The sequence below is a fragment of the Anoplolepis gracilipes genome, chromosome 5 (assembly GCF_047496725.1).
Source record: "Anoplolepis gracilipes chromosome 5, ASM4749672v1, whole genome shotgun sequence".
Lineage (NCBI taxonomy): Eukaryota > Metazoa > Arthropoda > Insecta > Hymenoptera > Formicidae > Anoplolepis > Anoplolepis gracilipes.
The window spans coordinates 4,769,914-4,786,395 of NC_132974.1; the positions used below are offsets into that span (position 1 = coordinate 4,769,914).

General features: G+C 36.1%; 1 protein-coding gene across 11 annotated transcripts in view; it reads right to left on the reverse strand.

Moving 5' to 3' along the window:
• The window catches only part of Lar (tyrosine-protein phosphatase Lar), a 399,608-nt gene that overhangs the window by 98,920 nt on the left and 284,206 nt on the right, over nt 1-16,482 (reverse strand). For all 11 annotated transcript variants that reach the window (XM_072893354.1, XM_072893356.1, XM_072893353.1 and 8 more), the window contains 2 exons: nt 16,208-16,339; nt 14,760-14,918 (listed from right to left, as the gene is read on the reverse strand). In XM_072893354.1, coding sequence (XP_072749455.1) covers nt 14,760-14,918; nt 16,208-16,339 — 291 coding nt within the window. The remainder of the gene's footprint in view (nt 1-14,759; nt 14,919-16,207; nt 16,340-16,482) is intronic.

A 16,482-nucleotide genomic window follows, 5' to 3' on the forward strand; every position in this document is an offset into this window, starting at 1 on the left:
CGGGATGGTGTGCCCGTTCGCTTTTCGTTTCTCAGTCGATGGTCCATGGCAATCCACATCTACGTGCGCGCAATTAAGATTCTAGCTATCAATTTCACGAAGGGTCAGTGAATCGGTTTTCCCGTTAAGATCTTCGAGAAAGAACCTAAGGGAAACTCAGGAATAAGATGGAAAGTCCGGGGGTTCGATGAACACGCTTCCGAGTTTTCCGGCCCGGGTTCCCTTTTGCCTTAGTTTTCGTGACTAGAAGAGTGGTCAGACAGACAATTCCATACATTTCCATGAGTCTCAGGGGGAAGAAAAAAGGTTCGTCTGCCTTCACCGTAAGAGAATAAGAACAATGTGATGACGGTTTCCATTTGTACAAACTTCCTGTTTGTCTAATGCGACGTATCTCGTAAGCGAGACAAATATTGACAGTTAAGTTGAATTTACTATTAAACGATTATGTGCGTGTATACCATATATTTCGAGAATTCGAAGACATTGCTTCAATAAATTAAAGAAAAAACCTACAGTTATATTCAGAAGATAATTTCACCTGTTTATAAAATAGCATACCAGCTTTTATAATGTCACATTATCACATAGAAAAAAGTGTTAAGTGATTTATGCATTGCTGAGATAGTTAACGTCATCATGTATAATTACATATACACGGACATGATTATTAAAAAAAATTAAGCCACAATTGCAGTCTTAAAACAAAAAAATATTTTTTGCTGTTTATCGACAAACTGATAATTTTTACGCGAAATTTATGAGCACTGCACGAGAACCATGCGTTTGCGTAAAAGGGTATCGTTATTTTCACTAAATTATACCGCGTGTTGTTATTTCGACATACAATATATTGCAGGTTGTCGTTTCTTTTTTTTCACACATTTAACGCTCTTTTAATGGTTACATCTACGAGCGACTGTTTTGTGCGTAGTACTTATTGGTTCGCGTATACAGCAGGCTTTATTTCTTCATAAAGACGACGGTGCCTTAACGACGCTATATAAACGCTTCCGTGTAATAGTTTTTATTGCGGTGAAAAAAAAGTCAAGTGCTGACCCTCGTAATTGTACGGCAGAAGAAACAATTTCGATCTTAGACTTAGTCGGAAGAAGGGTGAGACGCGAATGCGAGCAAAGCAAGGAAGAAAGAAATTGTCTGATAGGTACTTCCGTAGGGTCGATACGATGTGAAAGGGACGCGAAAGGAAGAAAAGCACGGGAAGTCGTTTCAAGGGCGGAGATTTCATCGTGCCGACGAAGAAAGTGTCTCCTTGTGACGAATCTCCCGACTTCTCTCGAAAGAAATTAGAATTCGTTTTTTTTCGCGGCCGGCGTGATTCAATCTACAAACTAAATCGAGTTGGTGCTCACGCCACGAGACTAACGCCCACTGGATTAATGCCGGTTACTCGAATTTCGGTATATACCTTCTTTTTTGCCTCGTCTCCGGGCGATTCTTCGTCACTCTACCTCATTCTCTCTTTCGTTTTTGTTCAAACTCTGGCATCCTTTTATTCACGTGTCCTCGTTCTAATGGAGTCGCTTTGTTCGCGCCGTGAATTTTCCGTAGCTCGATGTTCGTCTTTTTAAAACACTTGATACACATGTTTAAAACCCCTATTATTTACACATTATTCGACTTAGAATATTCACGACAGAGAATCACGCAATTTCTGAGGCACTTTGTATAAAATCAAAATTTAATACGCGTATAACATATGATTGATTTCCATTACGCGGCAAATGATGTCAGCAGTCGAGTAAATAACTCGTTCAAAATATTAATTATCGATTACACGGAACAATATATTCAGCGCATTTTGTTTTGCGTCGAAACAATGCGGGATGAAATTTTGATATGACTTTTATAACCGATTCAATAATTCAATGTATTATTCGCAATTGTTCGTCTGTTTTGTCGACTTTTATTCCGCATGTAAAATAGCAGCATACCAAGCTAATGCAGAATAATGATGATACTAACAATGATAATAATAATAATGCAATCGTAATAATAATAACCAAACATAAATGATGGTCCAAAGAGTTACGAACGTACTTTGTTCATCGAAATATATAATCTATTATTTTTTAAGTTGACGTTATCGTATATCACGATACATATTTAATGTGATTTTGTAAATTATTCCGCATAATCACAGACACGCAATCATCGTCCCATCGTATTATCGCAAGTTGTGTCAATGCGATTAGTATAACATTATAAAAGTCGAGCAATATAAAGAGTAGATAAGAATATATGCTATTTTAATTTTTAATTTTGGACATTTTTAATTATTTTATTGTTTTTATTCAAAATTTTATATATTTTATATACTTTTCTGATATGAGAAAAAAAGAATTGTGCGGAATTCTACATAAATATATAATATAAAATATATTTAAAATTTTTATATTATTTCGAGAGAGATCTTAAAAAAATTCCACTGTGGTATTTTAAACTTTTTTATTGCGTTTTTTATTTTTTTACCTTCTCATTTCTCTTCTCAAAAAAAAAAAAAAAAAAAAAAAAAAAAAATAAATAAATAAACTGTTGATCATTCTTTCCAATAAAATCTTTCGAATTATCCAGAGTATCGTTTATGTCGATACATATTGCGCGGTTCCGGTTTCCGGAAGTGACCTGCTGCCTAAATTTCCGTTTGTAGTTCGTTCTTCTTTCTTGCCCATCCTTACGGGCTTAATTCCCGGGAAAACCGGATTTTCCGGTCGATTGGAAGCATCTTCTGCGTACATAGAATGCAAGAAGGCGGATTCTACTGCCCTTGTGCTCTCTCCCTCCACGCTTGAATCGGTTCGATTCACTCTACGGTTCGCTGTCTCAAGAGTTTTTGTCACGTAAAATTCATATTTATTTTATTTTCTCCTTCAAAGTTTAATGTGCATATACGTATAACTGTAACGTATAAAAGAAAATAGAAAGAACAGAGAAAGAAAAAGAACAAAAATGATCGCATTCTCTATAAGACAAGTGACTCCCGTTAGTCTCCTTTCTAGGAGAGATTAGAACAGCAGGAAGAGAGATACGTGCACGTCTCTCGATGAAAGTAAAGGAGACAAATAGCCGTTCTACGAGACAAACTTCCTGTTGCGGCGATCTTTCCTGCCTAGCTTCGTATGATATAGCAGCGTCCGTGAAAAACGAGAGTTATCGAGTACATTATTCTTAACGTGGTTTATAATATGCATAATATCCTTTTTAAATACGTTTGAAATATGTTTACAAGAGATATGAAAATATTGCTGATATTTCTGCAAACCTGTTTACGTTTTCTTCCATTTGATCCATTTAGTTCGTTATTCAATTCAAAGTTAATTTTGTCGAAATAAAGTTTATTTTTGTGTAATTATCAAATTAAAATTTAATTAAATTTCAGCACTTAATAACGTTAAGATTAATAATAATTCACGTAAACGAGCATTCATACTATTATATTCTATTTTTTTTTTTTTTTTTTTTTTTTTTATTATAATTCCGTGTTTTTTTTCTCCGAAATTCTTCAGATGCTCTCGCTTTCATAAATCCTTTGCAGAGAAATTTGTACTCATTATTTTCGCATTTCATGATTTGCACGATCGCAAACGATGATTACTTTCTCGGTTACTTCACGTCGAGGCCTCTTTGCGCGCGTTTCGTAGGTTTCATAGAAAATAAAGAGAAAAAACATCGTGAGAGAAAAAGTATTCTGCAAGCAAGTAAAGTCGGTCATTAAAATTGCCCCAGGGACGGCTTCGTGCTGGACTCGCAAGCACTTTAATCTTCGACTCTCGGCGACTTAAGTTTACGTTAAAGGACTTTCCGAGCAAAGAATAAACGGAACAACGACCGTTTAAAATTTTTAAGACTAGCTATTTTTATGTATGCATTATCTGTTTTAGCGTAATTTACATTGGAAAGCAAATATATAAACCACTTGTTTGTGTTTGCAAAACTTACAGTATTTTGTTATGACGATTGTGAAAAACAAATATATTTCGTCGCCAACTCAAATGCAAACTTTTAACTATCGATCGAGCCGATAGGAAAAATTGAGTAAGCGAAAGCAACAATTGCGAGCGAAAAGAAAACATTGTCGGTCCGTGAAAGTAACAAATGTATTAACTAAAGAGAGATAAATAAGATACTAGAAGTGCAAGCAACTTCAAACAACTTGCCTGCGCTGGAACGCAATCCACTCAATAATTCATTATAAGACGAGGAGATGCAATTACGAGAATCTCCAATTAAGACACTTCTTGAATCGTGCATCCCACGGATCATAGAAGATGTTTTTGCGATGTGAAAAATTCTATGTGCTTCGATAAATAGGACAAATAAAAAAAAAACATCCATAATTCATGCTGCATCTGATTTGCTTCTGTAGTATCTCAAACCTTAAAGATTTGTTATCATATATTATATCGATTATCTTGATATAATTTTCGTAACTAGTTTCCTCTGAGCTTACAAATAATCACGATATATTCTCTGGAAAAAAATTTCTTCAATTTCATTTTCTATCTTCGCGAATAAAATGTTCGGATAAAAAAAAGTAAAAAAAACCTTGTAAAAAAATCGATTCGTTACAGTATTATTAAAAATATATTTTTAAACTATTTTTAATTAAATGCACAAAGATTATGTAATAGATAAATAACAACACCTTGTTTCGATTAACTTTAACTAGATGATATCTTAAAGAGAACTCAATTTAACACATAATCGGATAGATATTTAAAAAAATTAGAAATTAAAAATGGAGATATATTTATATAATCAAATCTATCTGTTCCAGATTTTTCATAAAATTGTGATGTTTGAGGTATTCCGTATATATACAAAGAAACGATCACGCAAGACCACGAAAATTGGTACGATTGACGAATCGATCGCAATGGAGTACGAAATCATGAAACCACTTTGTGGTTACGAATAATGGTTTTTCGTTTCCAAGCATTGAAGAAAGAGAGAGAAGAAGTGGAAAGAGTAGTTCGTACATTCAGCGGAGAAAATTGTGAGGTGCACGAACTGAATATGATCGATTTCAATAAAGGACGTGCATGTGGTGCACGACGACGGCTCTTGAAAGGCTGGACCGTTTGAAACCGGTTTCGGATTTCTTGGATCGCGACGAGGTGGATGAATAGAACGAGAGATCGCGTTTTCCTATCGTTCTTTCCACTTCACGTTCCAGGATCCTCTCTATCTTCCTTTCTTTCTCTCTCTCTCTCTCTCTCTCTCTCTCTTTCTATTCTGATGCCATTTACTATCTTCACGCCTATCCGAAAAGGACCAAACATCTATTATTAAATGCCGCATTACTTCCGATAAAGCTTGGAAAGGTTCAATTTGCCTGGCCTCCTTATGTTTGATAGTCGACTTCTTTTTTTCTTCCTATTCCTTTTCGTTCTCTATTGTCGACCACTTTGGAATCTTCCGCGATATTTTCCGTAAAATTATGTTTTCCTCCTCGTTTCCGGAATTCTCTTTTTTGATTTTGAATTAAAGAAAACGATCGGAAAATAGCGCATTATGAATCGCGAGATATCGACAAGATTTACGTTTTCACTTCTTTATAAAAGTATTTTAACAGAGTTATTTTTTCATAAAGTTGTTTCTTTTCGTAAAGACTTGTACTAAATGCTTTTCGTAAAACTGTTTTTATTTGTTTCAATGAATGCTATTCTGAACAATTGACCTGACAAAACATCAAAGCACGATTACGCTATGCAATACACAAACAGTTTTGTGAATTTTCGTTGGCACGAAGCTACAGGTTGTTCCGCGCGGCACGACAAAAGATGCCGAAAATCTAATTCTATGAGGTTTTGCTCATCGATTTAACTCGTCGCGCGCGCTTTATCACCGCGACAGAGGATCACTTCTTTTCGAGATCGACGTTGTTGGAGAGGTTTTATTGGCGAGAGGCTTAAGAGTGCAATTCGTGACTGAAGGGGGATATAGTGGGTGGGGAGTGAGAAAGGAGTAGCGAATGCCTTTGGGCAGGAAATTCTACGGAAACCCGCGAGAAAGTTAGATTGCTGAAATAGTTGCTGGCGTTCTTATCTCTGTCGCGGTTGGTGGCCCGGCACTAGCGAAGAAAAAACCGAATAGAAGAGGATGTACGAAAGGGGTTAGCGGGTGTGAGACAGATGGAAGGGGGTGACAGAAGGAGAGAGAAAGAGAGAGGGAGAGAGATACGTACGTTCCTTCGCGGGTGAAAATTTGCAGCTAATTTATGTGCCAATTAATTGCTAATTAAGGTGCGGCTTTTTCGGGCGAATTAAATTCTCCGGGCGAACCACCACGACAGTTTAAATAGAGGTACAAGAGGGAGAGAGTATAAAGTCACGCTCTTTCCAACCAAGAGAGATGACTGTTCCCTTCTTAACTTAAACTTCTCTCTTTCTCTTTATCATTTTCCTTCTCTATCTTTTTCTCTCCTTCTCTCGATTTCTCGTTCATGAAACTTTTTTGAAAGATGTTCACTCTAGCGACGCTTCGCTCTTCTTCTGCTCGAAACTTCTATCCTCCGCTTTTTCATTACGGATCAGGCTTTAATCGGTAGATTCTGATCACGCGGATATACTGAATTTGAGAGAAATCTGAATCTTAGAAATCTAGCCACGCGATTAGCTACAGATTTTCGGAAAAATTCTTAGTCGATTATTTTTCGATAAACATTTGATATATAAAATGCACTATTACTTTTTACGATTCTTCTAAATACGTACAATCTCGTATCTCATGTCGATTGTCATGACAATTAAATAATATTAATTATATTTTTGTTAAAATAAAATTCACTTTAAATTGTGAAAAAGATTAAGTATTGCAAAGCCCCTAAATATTTGTAATTTCCAATTCTTATCTTAAAGATCACGTGATCGAAACTGAAAAGCTTGATTTGCGAAGATTTTTAATTAATTTTCGATATCAAATAATAAATTTCTTAATTTAGAACCGCCAGCGAATTTTATTCGTTCTTTTCGATGAAAGATTTTCAGAAAAGTAGATTTCGATTTCTATCTTCGCGCAAACGCAAGACCGTTTGCTACAATTTCAGGGAATTTCAAGGCGTTTTCCAAAGAAGATAAGGTTGATTTTCTATCGGTAATAGCTTGGGATCTTGCCTTGGAGGAGCGTACGGCTTGTAATTTTACTCCAATGGAAGAGGCAGCCAATTGCAGACGCGCTTCTACTATGGGATGTTTATGCGTTTCCTCTAATTCCTCGTTCCCTGTGAATCGTCCTCTCGCTCTTGACTCTCACGGAACAGGCCAAGTTCGATTGTAAGGGTCGCGAGCTTACCCGACCGTTGATTTCGCCAAGAGAAAAGCGCCACGAAGGTGGAAGAGGAGTCAGGAGGGAGGAAAAGGGAAGAATGAGTTGGCCTGGGGAGCAAAAGCAAGGGACAAACAAGCGAAATGGAGTACAGCGAAAGGAAACAACTTCTCCGCGTACGAAACAAAAGAATCCCATGTCCCGAAACAGAAATCCCGCCACCCTTTTTCTCCAGAGCAGGAGTAAATATTGTCCGCTGCTCCCACCTCTCGTACGAGTTTACATCAGCTGTTGTAATACCCGGGGGGATTGACAGTGCGCCGAGTCTCTTCAAGCTTTTCACGCTTCACCGCTGCCGGTATCAATATTTCCGTCCGAGCTCTCTTGCGCGATGCTCATCACGCTTAATCGATTACTTCGTGATAGTTAACGTAGTAACCGCATTTTTTATAAAGTAATTGTAATGCAAAATTCATAAGTCACGGCGGAGATGTCTACCACGGAAATTTCGTACTCCAAGAATTGAAATTATATATATTTATATAATTGGCATATCGATTTGATTTATTGTGTATTCTTGTTTGTATCATTTTTCAGTGGCTTTATATATCGATACTACATTGTTTGAAAAAATATTTTTCGTATATTTATATGGTTTCGATGTACAGTGCAAATTAAATATATTCAGATTCAGTTTGTATTACCGTGCCGCAATGGAATTAATCAATAGTGATCGCTGATTGCAATAAACATATGGCTTACGGTTTTAAAATGTTTAATTTGCCCAATATGCAATATATAGACTGACTTTTGAATTCCAGAAAATGATACAATTGAATGGATTATCTGTGGCGCACTTTTATTTTGTAAAATATTGAGTATTGTAAATATTTCATTCTTTCGCATTTTTTAAAAATGTAATAGATTTTATTTTATAATATAACCTAATATTTAAATTTATCTGCGCGTGTCAGAAAATGCACTATATTAAAAAATTAAAATAAAAATAAACCAAATACAGTAAAATTTCTTATCGCCGATATCTCAAAGAGCCCAGATTATATAGCATAACAAAAAAATTCTCTTTGTTTTATAAAAAAATATTTCTATATTATCAACGATTTCATATTAATTATTTAATGTTTGTGTTAGTTTTATTCTTAAGTACAAAAAAATTTCAATTTAATTCATATGTTCTTACTATACATTTTAAAGCTATTTCATTATAAAATAAAATTTTTTTAGTAATCCTATGATGAGAAATCAGAATATCAAAATGTTCATTTTTTTCACATTTAGAACTTTCTATACAATCGCAATCTAAATCGTTTAAGAAAAATTTTCAACAACCTACAATTTGAATATTTAAGAACTATACAAATAATGCTGTTATTATAATTAATTGAACTTCAATTAATTAAAGTATTAACAATTTCATGTTGAAACTACAGAACAATAATTAAATGGTCCGCAAGATCGTAAAATCTCTGTTTCTTTAATTACTTCGTATTACAGGTACTGGTATGCGCACACTCAAATCGACATTTGCACGTATCAAATGCGAATACGAGCAAAGCCCTGTACTTATTTACGACGTTTATCGAGACAGTTTTAGCTATTTCGTAAATTTGTTTTTTTCCAATGTTCAATTGCTTCTTAAATTAAAACATTCGACTTGACAAAAGTTTCATTCGAATTATTTCGCGCAAAAAAAAGTGTTCACGGAGGATTGAAAGACAAAACAGACGAGATCCAGTTGTTTTCCTCGCAATTGTTCTTACATACCAAAGGCATACCAGCAAAAAGTCACTGATGGTGAATTGCATAGACGACGTAAAGATAAATAGCAGGGAAATCGCGAGCAAAGAAAAAGAAATCTTAACGTAGCTTGCTAATTAAGTATCGGATTTAATGAATATTCTGACCATTTGAGTCCTTCGTTTCGTAGCAAACCGTTGGAGTTCAGAAACATTTAAGAAATGGCAAAACAATGAGCGTAACTTTATTTTACATTCGTCCAAGTACTTGCTTATTTAAATAAAATAAAAATTAAAAATCATGAATTTCTATCTTCAACTATTAATGTGTGAACTTTAACTGTAAGGTTAAAGTCGCAAAATCTATCACAGTGAGATTAATTTTTGATTTGATAAATAAGTTAACGTCATTGACAGTCCCAAACTAAACATACATAAACCATATTTACCGTTTTTAAAAATTTGTAACTAATTTTTCTTTAATAAAAACATTAAAAGATTAATAGTCTTTATAATAATTTATAATAATAATAATAAAATAAGACTTTTAATTATAAAGTTTCAGAAAGAAAAAGAGAGAGAGAGAGAGAGATATACAAAACACATCAGATAATATAAAAATTAATTTATTAAAAATAGACTTTAAAAAAAGGAAAATTTTGATGAATCATGAAAATTAAAAATTTACGATAAATGATAATTTTATACGAAAAATTTTCAATAAAACAAGAGAGTAAATTTTAGATTAAACCAAAAAAAAATTTATATATATAAAAGGTAGCTGGTTATCTCGTTTAAGCAATTTGTATAAATTTCTTAATCTGTAAGATTGCCAGGTCTAAAGAAATATTTCACAAAAGAATAAGAAATGAATATTACGTCTCATTAAAATAATGTCGCTGTTATCGCAACGCATCGATCCTCGCAGTGTAACGCTCTCTTAATTACCGCTCTGCGAGCTGCGGCAAAGCGGAAGAAATAAGGTAACAGTGCGCGTTTCGCCATAGAGCCATTGTTCATTCGTTATTCGCGTCTGTGCAGGATTTAACGCAATTTCCATTCTGAATATCGTGGAGCGTTCATCGCGTTCTTACATTGGGTGCCGATTGTACAATAGCAATTAAAACGGAACCGTTTTCCGCTTCTGCTGATTCAGTGGCCGAAGGCATTCTAAAAGAATTATTTTGTGACAGAGTTTCGGAAAGGAGAAACGCGAAAGGGTGCAAATGAAACGAGAGCATTTTCCCATCGAACTTTCGACGTTTCGATGCGGAGAATGCAGAACGAAGTGGATAGTTCGCTCAACACGACTACGAGAACCAAAGACGCCACTTAGTCCTCGTGCAAATTTAATTCTAACTCCCTGCAGGGGACGCGAAATTGGGGCAGCATCATCAGGAGGGTTAATATACTTTGTGCATTTAGCGATAGAGCGCGATGAATCGCCCCGGGAATGAAAACGTGACACGACACACAATCCCGCCTTTAACATTGCATGACTTTCCGTGCAGTGGAAACGCGAGAAACGAGAGCATTGTCGGATCTTCCATTTGCCATCGAAACTTACGGAGCTTTCGGACGTGCGTTGTTTTGTTCGCACAAGGGAAACATCGATCCAAGAACATGTCACCGGAAAACGACATTATCCCGTCGAGAGAAACGCAACCAATAATTCAACAATCTGTTTTTGTCGGGCACGCGCAAGAACTGTAGCCGCGCTTCGGGGAATCCTGAATTGCCGTGTCGCCATCACGACAAATTCTCACGTAAATCGTGCAAATTTTTATTCTATTACTTGTTGGCGCGCAATTACTGTTGTATTAAACTCAGATATTGTTCAATGTTCTTGCTCAAACAACGAATTTAGATGCCGTCCTTTGACAAAATCAATAATGAGAGCTGTATCGATAAAAACGAATATTATTTAAATAATAATCTAATTTTATATCCTAATAAAATATTTTGTTTGTTGCCTTGTTAAAAAAATTTAAACTACTTTGAGAAAAATATGAAGTCAAAAAATATATTTGTTATATATTAACATATAATTAACTATATTAATAATGTAAAATATTAAAAATTAAGAGAGAAAGAAATAATTAATTTATTATTTTCTGTTTATATGTGTTATGTGTTATGTTATGTGTTGTTATAATTTTACTTTTTGAAATCTAACATTTTTTCATCAAGATATTTGCAAGATATTATTTTGTCATTAAAGGTGTATTTTTATGATTTCGATAAGATTGACAAATAATTTGTAATGCTGGTACGATCTCTCGGATTACGATAGATAGCAGATACTCGGAATAAAACCGCAATAATAATAATAACAAGCCAGTACGATGTTCCTGGCCACGTATCTCGAAATGGTTTTCAGATTTTTGCCGTAAGAAAGAATGGTAGTATTATAAGATGGAGGAAAAGAGAAACGAAATTCTCATGAAAGTTCTACTACGGCAATGCGGGTGTTTCCCGTAATGTCTGTTGATCCTTACATTATATCCGATATTCCTCGCGCATCACATCGTATTTGCACTCCCTCCCCTAGTTTTACAAGAGTTCGATTTGTTCGATACAGGCACGAGATGCAATGCAATTATCCAATATATGTTATTATTATACGGAATTTTATCAAAAAATATTCTTGAGATAGAAATGTTTTGAAATAAATTTGTAAATTTTACTTTAATAAAAATAATATGTCATACGATAGCGCGTAATTATCATTTTCGAGTAGTATTGCAATCAAATATATAATAAGCATCATAAAGAGTGTGTATTTTTGAAGTATGAAAAATTAAACAAATAAAGTAGCAGATGCTCGGTCAATATTTCCATTTATCTGACTAATCGTTTGCGCGTTTTTGTTTTCTGTATGCGCGTATCATATAACCGCGATCGTTACGTCATTATATCATTACATGCCTCGGCTAACAATTAATCGCATTATCCGAATGAGGCTTTACCGCGAGCTTGCAGGTATTTATCGTATCAATGGATTGGATAACGAAGTTTGCATGGTATACGTACAGCAGAAGGGTCGATATAGCTAACATGAGCTTACGTGTGGCGATAAATAGAAGCACATGGACTTTGCAAAAATATCGCTTATCAAGAATATTGTGTTTCTTTCAAACAATTTTCGTAATTATAAAACTTTGCTTAAAATATTGGATAATCGTTTTTAAAAGTTTTTATACGAGACGTAAAAATAGTTTCCACGAAAAAAAAGAAAACCATGCTTCAGCAATTTTGCGACATAAGCGAGGACACATTAGAAAAATGTACAGATATAAAAGCACACGCGTACGTTGCCGAGAGTCAGCGATTAGTCGGGTGAATTTTCCACGAGAAAATACGTGTTTAACTCTCGCGATTTAGCGTGCAATTAGCAAACATGCTTGGCGATCACCGTTTTTCATTGCGCACAACTTCAATTTGGCTTTAAATTCAAGAACATAGACGGAATTAATTATGTGTTTTGTCAAAAGTTGTTTTTTTTGCCCTTTAAAAAAATGTTTTCGTCCAGCAGACTAGAGTAAAAGCGCGCGTTGAATTATTCTTAGAGTAAGCAGAAACGCGGACCAAATAATGCTGCACAACCGACGTGGAATGCATTTTGCTTTGCGAGATGCCTCGCTAAAATTATTTTCATTCATCAGAAAGCTCGCTCTCGGTCGGTTCGCATTAATGATCCGCAAATAAAATAGGGACGCGAATAAAACGGCGCGGCGAAAACTGACGATCAATTTGACGAATACTGATTTCACGGTGGTTCGCGCACGCGCGTGTATATTATTGCGCCCATGGGAACACGCTCATCTGGCCGGAATCAACTTTATAACAAATGAATTGAAATCGTGGCGGAGGTTTCAGAGAATCAAGTGAATATCCGTGATTTACGAGGAACCGTCGGACCGAGTCGCCGGATGAGAGCAGCATTGACAGGAAATGCCCGACAATCGAGGTTAACAAAAAAAGCTCGATGTGCATATTGAATCACCCAGCTTGGCATCATAAACGAAAACAAGACTAAATAAAGAAAACTCAGAAACGCTACAACAGAAAGGTTAAAAGTAGTCGAATGCTTCTCTTTTTTCTTCCATAATGGAAAGCACGAGTAAAGATATTCGTCGGTTGACAAATTAGAATTAGAATCATATTATAAAACTAGCTACAAGTCAGTTAAAACGTTTTGCAAAAGTTTAAGATATTCTCTTCTAAAAAAAAAATAAACGATTTATCGGTGTCGGGTTTTTTCTTTTTTTATTACTTCTGTTTCCCTGTCACCGAAGTGGACACTATATTAAGGCTTTCGTATAAATATTGCACAACTAAAGAAGGAGAAAAAGAAAGTTTCTGTTTAATTTAAAAAAACATTTGCCTCGTTATCTATTGATGTAACGCAGAATCAAAGTTTGGAAAATGTTGTAACATGCATTATATATATTTTAATTTTCAATTATACATTAACGTGGCCGAAAAATTTCAAGCTTTTAGTTTAAGAAGCAGCGATTAAGGAACGATGTAGTCGTGCGTTGTCGTCGCAACTACAGAATTGCCGATTTAAAAATATAAATCACAAATAAATAATATATATCCATCCACGTCAACAGACTCAAGGAACACATTTAAGCGAGGTTTAAATCACTAACCAGTTTCGAAGCCGTTATTCGCGCGACGCAGTCAAACTACACGGTGCGGGATAGAAAGCTTAAAGCTTCAAACATTACTAAACGGTGGCAGCTGTCCCGGAAGCTTCCTTTAAATATTAAACAACGCAGCGCGACGTCCCCGATAGCGCTAATAGTTATTGCGCGGTATCGCTCGGGAAAACTGTTCCCAAGGCAAGTGACTTTGTTATAAAACACAAAAACATGTGTTCTCTTTCGGCTTTATTACTACTATCCTCCTCGCTCTACCAGAAGGATAAAACTAAAACTTTTCGCCGTACCATATAACGTAGTCCTTTTGAACACGAGCTTGCCGACGAAAATTATGCTGAGGCATGTAGTTTCGAAATAAGGGTGCTCTCTTCCTTCTTTCATCATAAAAGCAAAATTTTACACGACAAGGTTGAGTGATACATTTCTCCGCGGCTTCCGTGGCATGAAAATTGTTACGTTTATCTATTTCCGAGAAATCCTTGCTGCATGTTTTCATGCTTGCTTTGCTTACATACGTAATCATAATTAATAACAGCATTTCATATTATAAATATATTCCTCCATGTAATATATGTATATGTATATATACTTTGCAAACTTTTGCGACTCGCATATTGCAAAACTTTTTGTAACTTTCGGATAGACCAATATACATTCGTAGATTTTTAAGGAAACAAGACAGATTTGTGCGTGAAGTAGGGAAAATGGTGGAGAGATTGAATTTATGATTGATTTTATAAGTAAAATACTTATGAAAAAAAAAAAAAAAAAGTTTGAATTTCATAACATTTTCACTATTTAATCGAAAAACCCAAGAAAAATAGTAATAATAAAAAAAAAAAAAAAAAATGAATTTTGAAGACGTGCAAATTAACAATTTATCATTTTTTCGTTCTTATTCCGAAATATAGTAATATAATTAAAAACGTTGATATTGTATGAAAGACAATTTTCGTTTGGGAAATACACAATTTTCCTCGCTGACGGATGAAATATTCGCTTATCAATTGGAATGCGGATAAACGATAATGGCAATCTCACTTACCTTCGTAACCGGTGAGTGTCGCCTCGGCCGAAACAGCGTCACCAACCCCGTTCTCAGCTAGACACTCGTAGACGGTATTATCGCGCGCTGGTTTGACAGGTTCGATCCGCAGTAAAGCACCATTTTCATACTGGTGCACCACGTAGCGAGACTGGGATTCTGTCGACATAAGACGGAAGATTGAGGCGGACGTATGCGGCTCGTGAAAAGGAATATTCTCGTCACAAAAGGCGAGAAAATACCAGGCGCGATCGAGAGCGCGCGAAAATGATCGGCGGTGGCAACCGGCGGACGATTCACACGGCCGCGGTATATAAGATCGAAAATTGCGCCGTTGCGGAATCTAATAAAAGGGGGTATGTGTGTCCTCTCTCGTATCCAATTCCGCGGCCCGAGAAATATTGAATGGGAATTGGATCGCGCGCTGTATAAATTTCGTGAGTGGGTGGCCCGCCCCCCTGTTACCGTCTCTCCCGCTTCTGCTCTTTCCATCTGCTCGCGCACACCGCGCGAATTGTCCGTCCGGAATGTTACAAGCGGTCGCTAACCATTATCTCGTCGAATGTTCCTCGTCGAATTAGTGAGTCGTCCACGAACGTGAATAACCGATCTGTGATCGCTTGAGTACATATATTCCGCGGATTAGCTCGAACCTTTTGAGTGCAATCATTTTTGACGTATTATTATCTTATAAGTACTCGAGTTGGAAAATGTTTTAACGTGCTCGAGTTGTTGCGAATTATTTGGTCGACCAAAATTCGTTAAGAAAATTTGATATCAAGTGATACTTGCATTTTACGGTGGTCGCTAACCATTATCTCGTCAAATATTCCTCGTCGGATTAGTGAGTCGTCCACGAATGTGAATAACCGATCTGTGATCGCTCGGATACATATATTCCGCGGATAAGTCGAACGTTTTGAAATCATTTTTGAGGTATTATTATCTTATATTCGAGTTAGAAAATATTCTAACGTGCTTGCACTGTTGCGAATGATTTGGTCGACTGAGATTTGTTATGAAAATTTAATGTCAAGTTATATCTGCATTTTACGAAATATTCAAGAGAATCTCGGTTGGCTTTTGTTACTGACTAGCGTAAAAATCTCTTGAACGAAAAGAACCGTAACGAGACCGAGAGTAAGCCGAGATGCGCAATAAACGAAAAATGCACTTTGCAGCAGAATGAACGAACGAAACGGTAAAACGGGATGGACGAGAAAGCGGGAGAATCTGGATTAGAGAAGTTTTTAATTTCGATAGAATTTTTATCCCGTCCATTTTCATCGCGGTGACCCATGTTTCGCATCCCGAAGACGCGTAGGTTGGTTATAATACGAGCGCCAAAAAGCGCACTCTTGGGCATTTTCAACGGATGGGCGGCGACGCAGACAATGCAAACCGAAATGGAGGAAGAAAAAGAGAATCTGCCGAAAACACGGACTTACGTGAAATTCTTTTGCCGTTCTTTCGCCAGTGTATCTGTGGGGGCGGTGCTCCTTCCGCAGTGCAGTAGAAACTCGCTATTCCGCCTGCCTTCACCTGCTGTGACTGCGGCTTCACCAGGATAGTCGGCGGACCTGTGAACAAAAGATTATACGAGATCCTTTGATTAGACTCGGCACACAATAGAATTATCATTTATTTCTATATCGTATAATGGTCGCTCGATAACACTGCTTTTTAAGACGTATTTTGAGGTTTTGTCGTTTTATTGCGTCTA